The sequence below is a fragment of the Octodon degus genome, unplaced genomic scaffold, assembly GCF_000260255.1.
Source record: "Octodon degus isolate 3935 unplaced genomic scaffold, OctDeg1.0 scaffold00026, whole genome shotgun sequence".
NCBI classification, from domain to species: domain Eukaryota; kingdom Metazoa; phylum Chordata; class Mammalia; order Rodentia; family Octodontidae; genus Octodon; species Octodon degus.
In genome coordinates this window covers 207,169-221,441 of record NW_004524602.1, presented here as the reverse complement: position 1 = coordinate 221,441, position 14,273 = coordinate 207,169, and the positions used below count along the sequence as shown (strand labels likewise).

Sequence of the window (14,273 nt, the reverse complement as noted above, 5' to 3'; positions counted from 1 at the left end):
AAAAAAAAAAAACCAACAACAAGAGGGAGGGAGGGAAAGAGAAGTTGAATACCTTGCCCAAGTCACAAAGCCAGTGAGCAGCAGAAAAGGGGTTAAACTCCAGCTGCCTTGTCTGATTTCAAGACAGGCTCTGCCCAGCACCCTACAAGACTCCCTGGAAGCCCGGGCAGGGGAAGAGCCTACACTCCCAGAAGCCCTCAGGGAGAAGGGTGTTGCTTTAAGGACAAGAATAGAGGCATGGTCCTGCTCAGGCTAAGAAATTGCCAGGCTCAGCTCTAGGCCCTGTCTGGTCCCCAGGATGTAGCTCAAACAGCTCACCATGAAGTTCCCTGTAGGAAAGGAGACAAGAGAAGCCTAAATGAGAGCCAGGGATATAGCTCAGTGGTACAGCACCTGCCTGGCAAGCACAAGGTGCAAACTTCAGGGTAGCCTTGCTTGTCCAATTCCTTCACGCTTCCCTGCTCTATAAATACTGTTCAGTGGATGAAATCTCATGCCTTCTTCCCTCCTTCAAGGGCAAGCTCAGATATCTTCTCTCTCTACCCAGGCCACCCTCTTCCTTCCCTCAGTTCTCTCCTAGTACCCAGAGTGTCAACAACTGTAACAGATTTGTTTTCCTTTCTTTGCAGAACTGAGGATTGAACTCAGGCCCTTGCACTTGCCAGGGAAGTGCTTATTCTACTGAGCCATTTCCCCAGCCCTTTTAAAATTTTTTTTTTTTCAGAACCAGGGATTGAACTCAGGCCTCTGTGCTTGCCAGGCAAGCGCTTATTCCACTGAGCCATTTCCCCAGCCCTTTTAGTGTCTTTTATTTATTTATTGTGTGTGTGTGTGTGTGTGTGTGTGTGGCCAGCTTAGCCCACCAGGGGGCGGGGCGGGCTGGCATGTGGTGCTGGGGGGTTGAACCACCTCCCTGTGCTTTGCTAAGCTTGTTCTAAGTAGGTGCTTTAGACCACTGAGCCATCTCACCAGCCCCTTAGTATCTTTTTTAAAAATTGTATTTATTTATTTGGTGACACTAGGGACTTTTGCACTAAACTACATCCTCAGATCTTTTTACTTTTTGGGAGTAGTCTTACTAAGTTTTCTCAGCTGGGTTCAAATTTGTGATCCTTTTGCCTTAGTTTCCCAAAGGGTTGAAATTGCAGGTGTGTGCCCCCACCTAGCTTTTAATAGCTGTTGCTAAGATATAATGACTCTTTAAAAGCATTATAAATACAGCTTCATTATTGTATCTAAAGGTGGTTATAGTAAATCTTAATATGACCTAATTTCCAAAATATTCCTTAAGTATCTTTTAAAAACAATTTAAATGTATTTTTATTTAATAATTTTTATTTATTTTTATTGGTACATGTTTATAGTACATAATGATTGCTTTCATTTTGGGAGTTGGTTCATATACCTAGCCCATCTTAATTCTTTCTACTTCTGGTTTCCTTTTCTTCCCTCCCTTAAATGTCTCCCAATAGTTTATTCAAATGAGGATGGAAATGAAGCCCACATATTGCATTTAATGTCAGGTCATGTTGTCTCTCTTGCTGTTTTATTTTGTTGTGATGCTTGGGATGGAACCCAGGATCTCACTCTTGTTAGACAATTGCTTTACCACCTTTCTAAAGCTCTTAAAAATTGTCTTGAGATAAGATTTACCAAAGTTGCCCAGGCTGGCTTCAAACTTGTGGCCCCTAGGCCCCCAGGTAGTAGCTGGATTACAGTTTGTTGTCACCATACTTGACTTCTTAGGTCTCTTTTGTCAAAACACCTTGCTGTCTTTTTTCCCTTCCTTTTCCCTGTCACATATGCTCAGAAACCCAATGATGATACTGAGGGATTTCCCACCTCTGGATTTTACTGACTGTATTTGCTGGGGAGCTCATTTAATATACTCCTCTGTCCCTCCCTTTCCTTCATATTGCAGTTAAGCTGAAGCTTGGTGAGATTAAGTATTAACTTGTAATTTTGGTGGGAATATATTTTCCGTGAGGGCTTAGGATATTGTGTGTTGCACATAATTGAAGCCACAGCATGTCTTTTTTTTTCCCTCTCTCTCCCACTATTACAGTTGATCATGGTTAGGAGCTACAGTTTGATGTGTTCATAAAATTTTCCATCAGTCTTTTGCTTAATACTGTTAACTGTTGTGTTAATATCATCCCTTAGTTATTGCTGGATGGTCAGCCCTGCAGTCTCCCAAATGAGTGGACAGTAAAAATTTAAATAAATGAGGCAAATGGTATGGTTTCAGGGCTCCAGGAGCATCAAAAACCTCACAGAGATTTTCTAGGATTGAAGATAAAGAACTTCTCTGGGCAGCCTGCATTTATTATCTTTTTATTAGCTGCATTTATTAGAAGGGGGATACTAAAAAAAAAAATGCAGAAATCTGGGCAGGACTTGAGAATCCCTTTAAGGTCTTCTCCAAATAATACATTATGTTAATTTAGGAGAACTATGTTATCTCCAGGAAGGCCTTCACCATAGGACTGAAAAGTCCACAGCGGCAGTCTCCTTTTAGTTAATTGGTATTAGAGCCACACATCCTCAGTCCTTATGTCCTTATGTTGTCCTGTGAGACATCCCAATTTCCCAGGTCTATGCAGGCCTCAGTGGGGACCAGTGACTCATAGAGGTTCACTTACTGTGAGCCTGCTGCCCATCTCCAGACAAGGGCCTAAGCCTTGGGCAAACTCACACGGTAAACATGAAAAGCCAATTGGTTAATATTAAATCCTCCTCAGAGTCATTTCATAGTGGCCTTCATAGTAAATCTAGATTCATTGATTTATTAAGAGAATATTAATGTTGTAAACATAAAAGTACAATAAATAACTTAGAAATTTTGCCTTATGCTTGATTCTAGCACGGGTTACCAGAAGTTAGGGTTTAGGAAAGTCTTTTTTGGTTTATTTTTTGTTTTGTTACCGAGGACCGAACCAGGGCTTCCTGCTTTTTAGGCAGGCAACCTACTGCTGAGCTAAATCCCCAGCCCTGGGAAGTGTTTTTTGGGAGAGCAAGTACTGCTATGATTTATTTGAAAAAAAGCTTTCCTGTGTTCCAGGGATCGTGGTGTGGTATCTAGGTATGAGGAAATGGTATGCACTGAATCAAGTCAGGTTGAGTGTACTTGGTTGCCTGATAAAACACCCAGGATGGGGCCATTGTGACTTGAAGCAGCTTCCTGCAGCGGAGGACTGTGGAGGGGGAGTTCACTGAGCGTGTGACTCCTAGTGGAAACAGTGAAGTGGAAGTGGGAACTGGGGGGTTCTGTGCCTGATGAACGCTCAGCACCTCTTGAAGCATCTTTTCTCCACTGCTAACAGCCTGTTCCACCTCTTCCCAGCCTGTTCCCAATGAGAAGATGCTTGTATGGGTTATGGGCATTTCTGGAGCTGCCCTCAGAATCAGCCACCAACTTGTTCATGTTATTCACAGGAAGTGGATGGCCTTTCCTTGTATTCTTCCCTCCCAAGTCAGGAATGTTTGGCTTGAGGAACTGTCATAGAGCCAGCACAACATGAAACCAATCTTCACTCAGGTGCTAGCCCCTTCCAGCTTCTACCTGACCTCAGGGGCCACTGAGCTGCTCCTGACCATGTCGGTGTTTGCCTGCCTACCAGCTTCATGCAAATTGAACTTGTATAGCATGTATATTTGAAGTCATCTGCATTAAAATTTATTCAAATTCCACAATATTTTAAAAAATGATTTTGAAGAAAAAATAAGGGCCTGCGAGATAGCTCAGCAGATTAGGAGCCTGCTTAGGCAACTGCAGGGCCTGGGGTTCAATCCCTGGCACCACATGCTGCGCTGGCCCTGCCTCTGGGTGTGCTGAGCCTGTGACCGAGTCTAGGCATGGTGGTACGTGCCTGTAATTCCAGTGCTGGGAAGGCTGAAAACAGGAGGATTACTATGAGTTCGAGCTACATAGTGAGACTCTTCCTCCCCCCCCCCCAAAAAAAAAAAGAAAAAAAAATAGGCAAAGTTGCATTTTAAAATAGCTGTTCACACTTTAAAAAAGATACATTTGGGTTTTGTTTTGTTTTTATCACAAATTAGCAAAATAGGAAGCCAGGCATCACTGTGTCTTACTTTTCTTTTAGGGTAATTACACGTTAGTTTTCTTTTAGGGCTGTCATGTGGTACTATGTGTCCAGCAAGGAATCCCATAGGGGCAGCATCTCTGACTTGAGGCATGCTGGTTTTTCTCTAGGACAAGGTGAGGCTAGAGGAGCATCTCAGCCTGCCCATATTTTGTGAGTGATGAATACACACTCCTGGGGGGTGATTTGTGAGCAAGCTTTCTTTAATTGTACTGTTCAGAAGGATGATTTGGTCAGCTCTTATAAAGTATGTTTTGTTTTTGTGTAGGAGTATCTGGCTCAGGGTTCCCCTTTGATTTTGGACGTAACTCCTACAAAGGCAAGCGCCCTTTGAAAGACATCATTGGGTCGTACAAGAATCGGCACAGCAGTGGAGACCCTTTGAGCGAGGGAATGTCGGGTGCTGGCAGTGTCAGGCAGGCCTCTGAGATGCAGCTGCAGGTTCAGAGCCAGCAGGAGGAGCTGGAGCGGCTGAAGAAAGACCTGACCAGTCAGAAGGTAACCATCTTCAGACACCTGCCTTCCCCACCTCTGTGTCCCCAACTACAGGAGCGCAGCCTGTTTCCTTTTTCCCAGAAGTGCCTTTCTCTGCAGCTTCACCCTGCCACAGTCACCTTTCCAGGTACTGGTGCTCCGCTGGGTGGTTTGTCCAGAGAGGCTGGATTGACAGGACAGGGCATCCTCCTTATTGGAGGTTTCAGGACAGTGCTCTTTGTACTCTGGCCAATTCTACTGTGAGTTCGGTGCTCTTAAGTGGCACTTTCCCTCTGACATGATCAGACCTAACTGCTTAGCAGTTCACTGAATGTGAATAGAGACTACAGACTCTCTAATCTTGATTAATACTTGTCATCACCATTGTTAATGACAGTGTTTGTGTCTATTGTTTCCTTTTCCTGTCATTGTTTCATACAGACTGTCTTGATGGAGTAAATTTTTTCCTCTTTAGTTGTATCTCTCAAGGAGTTTTGAGTAAAGCTTCTGTGGTTCCGCAGATTCCAACAATTGCTCTTTGCATGCTATTATAGTCTCTGCCTTTTCCTGTCCACTCTCTCCCTCACCTCACCTTGTCCTCTTCTTGGCTCCCAGGAGCTAGTCCGGCTGCTGCAGCAGACAGTTCGGTCTTCCCAGTATGACAAGTATTTTACAAGTGGTCGATTCTGCGAGGGGATCCCTGGGGCCACACTGGACCTGCTCCACCAAAAGGATGATCAGATTTTGGGCCTCAGCAGCCAGCTGGAGCGGCTGAATCTGGAGAAGGAGAGTCTGCAACAGGAAGTGAGGACCTTAAAGAGCACAGTTGGCGAGCTTGACGAGCGGCTGGGAATGCTGATGGAGACCATCCAAGCCAAGGACGAGGTCATCATCAAGCTCAGCGAGGGCGAGGGCAGCATGCCTTCCCCTTCCTCAGTGCCGGGCTCTCCACTGGCTGCCCCAGCCAGCAGGGACCAGCTGGAGCTGGACAGGCTGAAAGTAAGGGCAGGGCACTGACTCTGGTTATGAGAACAGAGCTCCCAGAAATGGTACCTCTAGCCAGATCATCCTGGAGGTCCTGTTCTCTGTGAGCTCATTGGGTGAGATAGAACACTGCCTGTTTTTGTTTTTGTGTTTGACAAGTGTAACACGTCTCACAATATCAAAACTATTGATATTGCCAATAGTTTTCCTGGGAAATGTGAATGCTGTTGCCTCTGCTTGAAGTAGGTTCAGATCTCCGATCTCTTCCCCTGTGCTTTCAGGCAGCTGAGCCTTCCCTTTCTATTTGAATCACCCTAGCACCTTGTTATCCCATGGGCTTTGTGGAAATGGTCTCTTGCCTCTTCTGTACATCCACTGCACATACTCTTGCACAAGCTGGTGAAGGGCCAGCTAGGGGTGGATTCCAGCTCAGGTGGGTATGGAAGAAGCCCACACCCCTGTACCCCATGTAGAAGGGTGTTGATGCTAAGAAGGGAGACAGAACTCCCCTTCCTGGCATCTATCTCTAGGCCACCCTTGTGTGAGAAGCAGTGATTTTTCTGGGTCTGATCTAGGATACTGACAGCAGATGCTGTTTGCATGGCTAGCACTCTGAAAGGGAGAGGTGGTTGGATTCGTGTGCCTACAGAAAAGCCTCATCTAGGGCATAGAGCTCAATGGCCTTGGGCTGCTCTTGAGTCATAGAGAGGGTCGTCAAGTTCTTCTGCCACTAGCTTTTGAGAGGTTTTAGATGGACATATGTCTCCTAGGATGTGAGATGTTGGGCAGAGCCCAGGAAGCTCAGCAGATCCCAATTGCCAGCCCCATCAAGCTCAAAATATTCTGCACCTGGCCACCTGCTCTTTGTGAGTAACTTGGATCCAGGCATGTTTTCCCCTAGTGGAGTTTTTCAGAATAGTGGCATTGTCAGAGTGTATACATGGCTCCCCATAGTGACCGTTTCTCAGTTGGTCTGGGGGCAGAATTTGTTAATGAGAAAATCAAAAAGTCACTAAACCCCAACCTCATACTATATACTTACATTTACTGTAAAGTAGCTTTTCCTGTAGAAGAGGTCTTTGTTGGTGCTACCAGTAGAAGTTGGTTCGCTTGATGTGTGGAACCATGACTATTCCCAGCCCTAATCATACATCCTATTGAAAGTGTTCATTTTGCAAACACATCTGTGTTTGCAACAGGTACAGACTCTGCCAGAGCCAGGGTTTCCAGGCCATAGTGGGCTGTACCGGGCAGGAGAGAGGTGTGGGTCACATTTCTCCAGAAGCTGAGCCAAGTGCCTGGCAGGGGACCCTTCCCCATGGCTGTGGAGATCACTAATGGGGTGGATCAGGGTGGACCCTTCCTTCCATTTCTTTTTGTGTGGCATAATAGCTGGGATGTTTGGGGTCAGTAATAAAGTAGTTTTTTTTGAACATTTCTCAACCATTTAAAAGTCTTTGGCTCCCAAATTCCATAACTGTGATGTTCAGTGGGTGGATCTTATAAAGAGACAGTGGCTGCCAGGTCACTTTCAGGTGGGATACGTGAGTCCTGCCTTGGTCAGGACCTCAGCTTTTCTGTCCCTGTGACCCTAGACCTACTGCATACTTCCTGTGTAGTGCTGAAAGGTTTGAGAGAGGACTTCGATAGCAGTATCTTGACATTGTTTTCTCCTTTTCCAGGACTAGACTACATGGTTGAAGAGGGAGTACTGATTTCTTCTTTGACCTCACATCTAAAATGACTAGGTGGAAAATAACATGTATATACTTTTCAACTATATATTTTTATATAAACAAATCATGTTAAATATTTTAAGTGTATTTTTAGATAACTTTATTATTTCTGTTACTGGCCCATTTTCTTGCTTGTCAGTGAATGTGGCCTGTACAATTTTTTGGATTTTTTGTTTTTTTGTTTGTTTGTTTGTTTGTTTGTTTAGCAGAACTGGGGATTGAACTCAGGCCCTTGCGCTTGCCAGGGAAGCACTTATTCCACTGAGCCATCTCCCTGGCCCTGTACAATTTTTTTGTCTTTTGGATTTTACTCTTTTTTTGTGTCTGATAATGGTTACTTCTTGCTTTTGTAATATTCTCTGGTGGAGACAAAACATTGGTCCTTGTTTTTTTTCCAGTGCCACCAGGGTCTTATGCATGCAAGGAAGGCACTCCCAGTGAGCTACTCCACAGCCCTATTGTACTTTGTCTTTGGGTTTTCCATAAGTTTGAACTTCTTCAATGGAAAAAGGTTGAGAAGCTTGTTTTCTTACGTGCCTTATAATCATAGGCTGAATTTATTAGTGTAACTTTTAGTCTAGGGCTTTTTTATATGTTTATAGCCCCTTTTTTCCCTTTACACAAAGTACATAAGAAAAAAACGGGAAACTTGAGAGAGTATGTTCAATTTCTCTATTAAAAAAAAAGTAAAGTATCACTTTATTTGTACCACTTCAAGGAATATGAGTAACAAAATAGTTACATAGATTTAGGAAATAAGTGCTGTTCATTTCTCCTGTCATCAGTTGAGAAAAAGCGCCACCATCAAGTCAGTATTTCTTTTGCCTTCTTTGCTACAGCAGCATGACTATGTTCCTTCTGCTGCCACAGGTGACCAGCAAGATTAACCCAGAAGTTTCTGTTAACCTCCAGGTCTTTGGAAGTCACCCAACTTAGAGACTGTTTGGTGAGGCAGCAAGCTCTCCTCACAAGAGTAATTAGCCAACATCCAGCCAGTGTGAATTGATGGGATTTCCTTCCCCCACAGGATAATCTACAGGGGTACAAGGCCCAAAATAAATTTCTTAATAAGGAAATTCTGGAACTCTCAGCTCTCCGAAGAAATGCAGAAAGGAGAGAGAGAGATCTGATGGCCAAGGTGAGTCTGTATGAGGCTATTATTATCTGGTAAGGGGGATGGCTTTATAAAAACACATTTAAATGGATGTGTTTTAAAAGCTTAGAGAAAGATGACTGGTGGTATCAAAACATATTTAAAGTAAGTTTGGTATGTAGAGCCAAGTAGTACATACTTCGTCTTTGAAGAAGACAGAGAAAGGCCTATAGATGTGGATTCTATCAAACACATGCAGTTTAAATGAAGTTTTGAGAAAAATTATATATAACTATGGATTCCCCAAATTATTTCGAATTTATGTCACGTTTTATATCTATAAAATGGGTGGTGAGGATACTGCCTCCTCTCTGAAACAGTGGATTGGTTTGAGAGTCAGACATGATTATGGCTGGAAAGGCTTTGCAGAGTGTAAATGGGATCACAAATATTCTAGTTGTAACTGACTTTTTTTTTTTTTTTGTATTTTAGGGAAGGGTGTACAGGGTGTTCAGAGTCTCACTATGTAGATCGGACTCGTAGTGGTCCGCTCCAGAGAGCTGGGATTACAGGCATGTGCCACCCTGCCCAGTCTCAATTGCCCTCTCAGCGCACCCTGGAGGCGGGCCCGGGGATGGAACCCCTGGCCCCTGTGCCTGCTTGCAGGTGCTTTAATCTGCTGAGCTATTGGGCTGGCCTTTGTAACTGAATTATAACCAGATGACACTTGCCTGTGGCTGCTGTATACCTTGTGTAATTTTTTGAGCAAATCTTAAAGCATTTATCCAATCTTACCCCTGCATGTTTTCCGTGTGTGTTTAATTTGTCTGATCAGTTGATAGGTGGGAGCTGGTCCTGGGTCATAGTGTCATAAGAATAGTGGTATGGCATGGGGTGATCACTTATGGATCATGTGCCAGGTGGCACCAGCTTGGTCAGTCCTGGCACCTGGTCCCTGCTGCTCACTCCAACCCTGTCCAGAGGTGTGGCATTTGTTGGCACCCAGGCCTCTGATTAGCAGTGCTGCTTCTGTGCCAGATCTTGAGGAGGAAGCTATGTTAAACAGAACAGTTGGCCAGTGGCATGCATTAACCTTGTCTTTGTTACTGTCTGTTTCTGGCTCACTTCCTGATAATCTTGGGCTTGTCATTTGCTTGAGCCACATACGGGAAGCTTTTTCTGCATCTCGTCTGGATAGAGGTAACCTCCCACTTTCTCTGTAGTATTCCAGCCTGGAAGCCAAGCTCTGCCAGGTAGAAAGCAAATACCTGATACTGCTTCAAGAAATGAAGACTCCAGTGTGCTCTGAAGAACAGGGGCCCACCCAGGAAGTCATTGCCCAGCTTTTGGAGGACGCACTGCAGGTTGAGAGCCAGGAGCAGCCAGAGCAAGCATTTGTGAAGCCTCATCTTGTCAGGTAAAGGTGCCAGTGACTGTTGGGGTATGGTGCTTTCTATAGTCCCTTGAGCGGAGTAGTGTTTCACAGAGGACTTCGCACAACTCCTGTGTCTCATGTCTGAAAATGACAGTGCCATTGGGTCAGCAGAACAGATCCTGCACTATCGTCTCCTGCATCATGAAGGGGTAGATCTGGGGACCAGATCTCGTGTGCCATGTCAAAGTCACCCTGCTTCTAGACCATGCTGCTTCAGGAGGAGCCAGTGTTCCAAAGAATAGAGAGCCTTTTTTTTTTTCCCATAATTTTATTGAGAGACATATAGCAATGAGACAGTTTCAAATCAAATTGGTATGACAGTTTCAATAATTAACACATTGTATACTCTCTTTCTAGTGGTTATTTGCTGTACAAGATGCAGATGTGATATCCTATTTACAAACACTATTAGAACAAATCCCTCTATTCATTAAGAGAATGTAACTATATATCTATCCTAACCGCTTTGAATACACAGATACATAATGGACATTCATCTGTATCCCCTTTTTTTGTTTAGTTCCGTCATTTGAATATTATAGGTATGTTAACTCAGCAAAATATTCTAAAAGATTCCAGTAGTCCATAATAGTATTGGGTCTTCTGCTTGACTGGCAGTGTCAGAAATTGTTGACCTGAGTCTCCTACAGCTCAACATAACACAATGGCTTTACTTCTTATACTTCGTTTTTATACTTTTCTGCTGGATGGTTAAGACCAAGATAAAGCAGGACCTATGCAACAAGAGTTGTAGCTTTTGGGTCTGATAAGGTCGGTGAAATCCCCCCAGGATTTATCCTGAGATCCTGTACCTCAGATTGTAGATCCTTTGTCAGTGTCAGCCATGTGGATGAGTCACGGCCATTGCTTGGTCAATGTTAGCCTTTTTTAGGACACACTTGCATCCACAAAGCATTCAGAAACAGAGGGAGCCCATAGAGGACTTTCTTTGTACAGGAAATCTGTGTGGGTAACCAGTTCATCCCTAATACCTTATAAGTATTTTCTTCTTTGCTTTTTTACCTTTAAAATGATGTCTCTTCGGGGCATGGTGGTGTATGCCTGTAATCCCAGGGGCGGGGGGCGCTGAGGCAAGAGGATCACCACAAGTTCAAGGCCAGCCTGGGCTACATAGTAAGTTCAAGGCCAGTCTGAGCTGCATAATGAGACCTGTCTTTTGAGGCATAAATCTATTCACTTGTGTATGTATGATATATAAACACATACATGTTGATGTTGCCGTGTTGATCAGTCTTGTTTTTGTGACATTGCTTATATTTTCTTTGTGGTTTTTACATTAAGTATTTTGAGCCATCTGGAATTGATTTTTTCCATGTAGATGGCAGTTGTTCTCTCCTTGTTTATCAAGAAGCGTACTGTTTGCTCACTATATGAAATGCCTGGTCATATGTAATATATGTATACATGGACATAGCTTAGTATTTGGATTCTCTACTCTGTTTTATTGGTTATTTTTGCAAAGATCATTTTTATTTTTATTTTCACTTTCATTCTCCTTTAGTGAGTATGATATCTATGGGTTCAGAACTGTGCCTGATGATGATGAAGAGGAGAAGTTGGTTGCTAAGGTCCGGGCCTTGGACCTGAAGAGTCTGTACCTCACAGAGAACCAGGAAGTTTCCACTGGGGTCAAGTGGGAAAACTATTTTGCCAGCACAGTGAATAGGGAGATGGTGTGCTCTCCAGAACTGAAGACCCTGATCCGCTCAGGCATTCCTCACGAACACCGCTCCAAAGTGTGGAAGTGGTGTGTGGACCTCCACACAAGGAAGTTCAAGGATGGTGTGGAGCCAGACTATTTCCAGGTCTTGTTGCAGAAGGCCCTGGAGAAGCAGAACCCGGCCTCCAAACAGATCGAGCTGGACCTGCTTCGGACACTGCCCAACAATAAGCACTACTCCTGCCCCACCTCTGAGGGTATCCAGAAGCTGCGTAATGTCCTGCTCGCCTTTTCCTGGCGGAACCCAGATATTGGCTACTGCCAAGGATTGAACAGGTGGGCACCAGCCATAGCATGTTCCCAGGTGCCATTCAAAGAATGATGGGTGCCAAGCCCTGCCTGACAACTCCCTTCCTGTGCGGTCCAGAAAGGCAGTGTTGTAGGGAAAAAAGCATTGTAGCAAGTACTTTTAGTGAAGAAACATGCCCAGCTTTGAAATATTAGAAACAAATGTGCTTCCACAAAGTATTAATGCAGAAGTGGGGGTGGAGGTGTAGCTCAGTGGTAAAGTGCACGAGGGCCTGGATTTAGTTTCCAGCACCCAGGAAAAAAACATGAAATCAAATTCAGTTCATTTTGGAATCTCATTCTTTCTTCCTTGTGCTTTCACACATAGATTTTGATCAGAGTTTGATTTCAGTGGCTGATAATGCAGGGGGTAAAAACTCGGGTCCCTCCTTATTTATATGGGACCCTTGTGAATTAGGAAGTTGCCTTAAACAGTGCTTCAGTGATTGAAACCCTGCTCTTGAAAGATCTAACCTTGTTTTCTTTAGGTTGGCCTCTCTAAATATGTCTCCCGTACCTCCCTAAGCAGGGGATTTATAGGCTGCTGGCCTGTCCTTAATAATCTAGTTCAGTGTGGCAAACCTATGGCATGGGTGCTGCAGCAGGCTGTTTGCATCATTGTAAGCTCTAAGAGGTTCAGCATCACTGGTGTAGCTTTTATGTCTGAGCTGTTCTGGGCCAGAATGAGGCCTCTGCATGTAGCTTCTCTTGGACAGAGTGTTGAGTGCTAAAGACAGCCTCCTGCTTCTGACCCAGTCTGGCCTTACCTGGATGACCCACTTCCTGTTGTTTCTGCTTTCTGCTGCATAGCACTTTGCATTTGTATTCCCCTCTGGTAGTGATGTAGGTAACCCAGCTTACTGGGAAGATAAAGAATGAAGACTCTGTATATGTATTTAAGGAATCCCCTGTAAGCCAAGTGCATGAACTTGAGTTTTGAGTGCTTATATTTATCCCGGCAGCATAGAGGCCTAATAGCCCTGGTACTGATATTGGGTTAAGGGCTGTCTATTCGTGTCAGGAACGAGAGTGCTGCAGGAGGCAAAGTTTTAAACTGGACTGTTCCTTGGGTAAGACCCAAGTGAAACCAGATGGTTTCCAGGAAGCCCTTGCTTGTGGTGGTGAGGACAGAGCAGCTCTCTTTGTGCCCTTGGAAAGTAAAGGGAGTTCAGCTGTTCCTAGACAGTCTCCATTTTAAAAAGAAAAAGGCTGTAAATAGGCTACTGCTTAATAAAGCAGTCTTGTTTCACTTTAAGCCACAATTCACATATTATTCTTAGGTATAAAACTGACTGGAAGCTGACAGTCTGCAAAACCAAGTGGGACTTGAGCACACACGTTGGAGGTGCAGTGGTACCCTGCATACCTGATGATGTCATGGAAGTGGATCTTTGTCTGTAAGGGGTGCTTACAGCTCTTTCCCTGCACCTCCATCTCCACTACTGTTAAAGTGTCTGAATTTTAACTGTTTTGCTGGATTTTTTTCTTCAGAATGTTTGGTTCTTGTCTGTGCCTTCTGAATACTCAGAACTTCAGTAGACAAGCTTCAGTCTTCCTTTGTGTTTCAGGCCTCTTAACTTCACCATCCTTTTGTGAAATGTTTTTTTCCTTCATCTATCATTTGTCATCTTTGTGTTCTCCATTCCTTTCATGACTGGAGACCTTCCTGCCCACCTAGCTCAGTTCTTTTTTCTTTTTTTTTTTTTGCGGTACTGGGGATTGAACTCAGGACCCTGCACTTACCAGGCAAGCGCTTATTCTACTGAGCTGTTTCCCCGGCCCCTGTTTTTTCTTTTTTAACTGGAGGTGAATTCATTATGATTCTACGTAAGGAAAGGGGGAAAAAGCAAATCATGAGAAAGGGCATCTGAGATTTCCTGTGACTCAGCTTCCTATTACATACAACCAGAGGTTCTTGGATTTTAGCTTAAGAGCTCATTTTTCTCACCTCTGCCCCTGTGCCTACTTGGAACCAAACGTGGACATATTGGGTAAGTATTCTCTTGATTAGTAACAGTGTATAATAGTTGGACCCAAGTGTCTGTTGTGAAGAATGTAGAATTTGGCACACATGGCATCCTTTTCCACCTCTGCAGGAGCAGTTTAGATCTGGTTGTCTCAGAGAGCCTCTCAGCAGGGTCCCTTTGTCTGTGGCGCTGTTTCCTTCCTCCAGTATTGAAGCAGAGTAGTTGGATTCTGGACAGCTGTATTCTTTATACATCTGCTAGTCTTTGTTACTTAAATCCACATCTGGTGTTGTTTTTTATGTATAAAAGGAGTAGTTGAAACTTCTTGAACTTTATGATCTCAAAGAATAGCTGCATTAGCAAAATGAAAGCTTTTTTTTTTTTTTTTTTAAATGAGGCTGTTCAGTCATTGGGAAACAGTTGCATCTTTTTTTTTTTTTTTTTTTTTTTTT

General features: G+C 43.9%; 1 protein-coding gene across 1 annotated transcript in view; it reads left to right on the top strand.

Annotated features, from left to right (window-relative positions):
* The window catches only part of Tbc1d2b (TBC1 domain family member 2B), a 71,954-nt gene that overhangs the window by 43,697 nt on the left and 13,984 nt on the right, over positions 1-14,273 (top strand). The window contains exons 5-9 of the mRNA XM_004628879.2: positions 4,372-4,601; positions 5,193-5,576; positions 8,325-8,435; positions 9,614-9,807; positions 11,348-11,870. Coding sequence (XP_004628936.1) covers positions 4,372-4,601; positions 5,193-5,576; positions 8,325-8,435; positions 9,614-9,807; positions 11,348-11,870 — 1,442 coding nt within the window. The remainder of the gene's footprint in view (positions 1-4,371; positions 4,602-5,192; positions 5,577-8,324; positions 8,436-9,613; positions 9,808-11,347; positions 11,871-14,273) is intronic.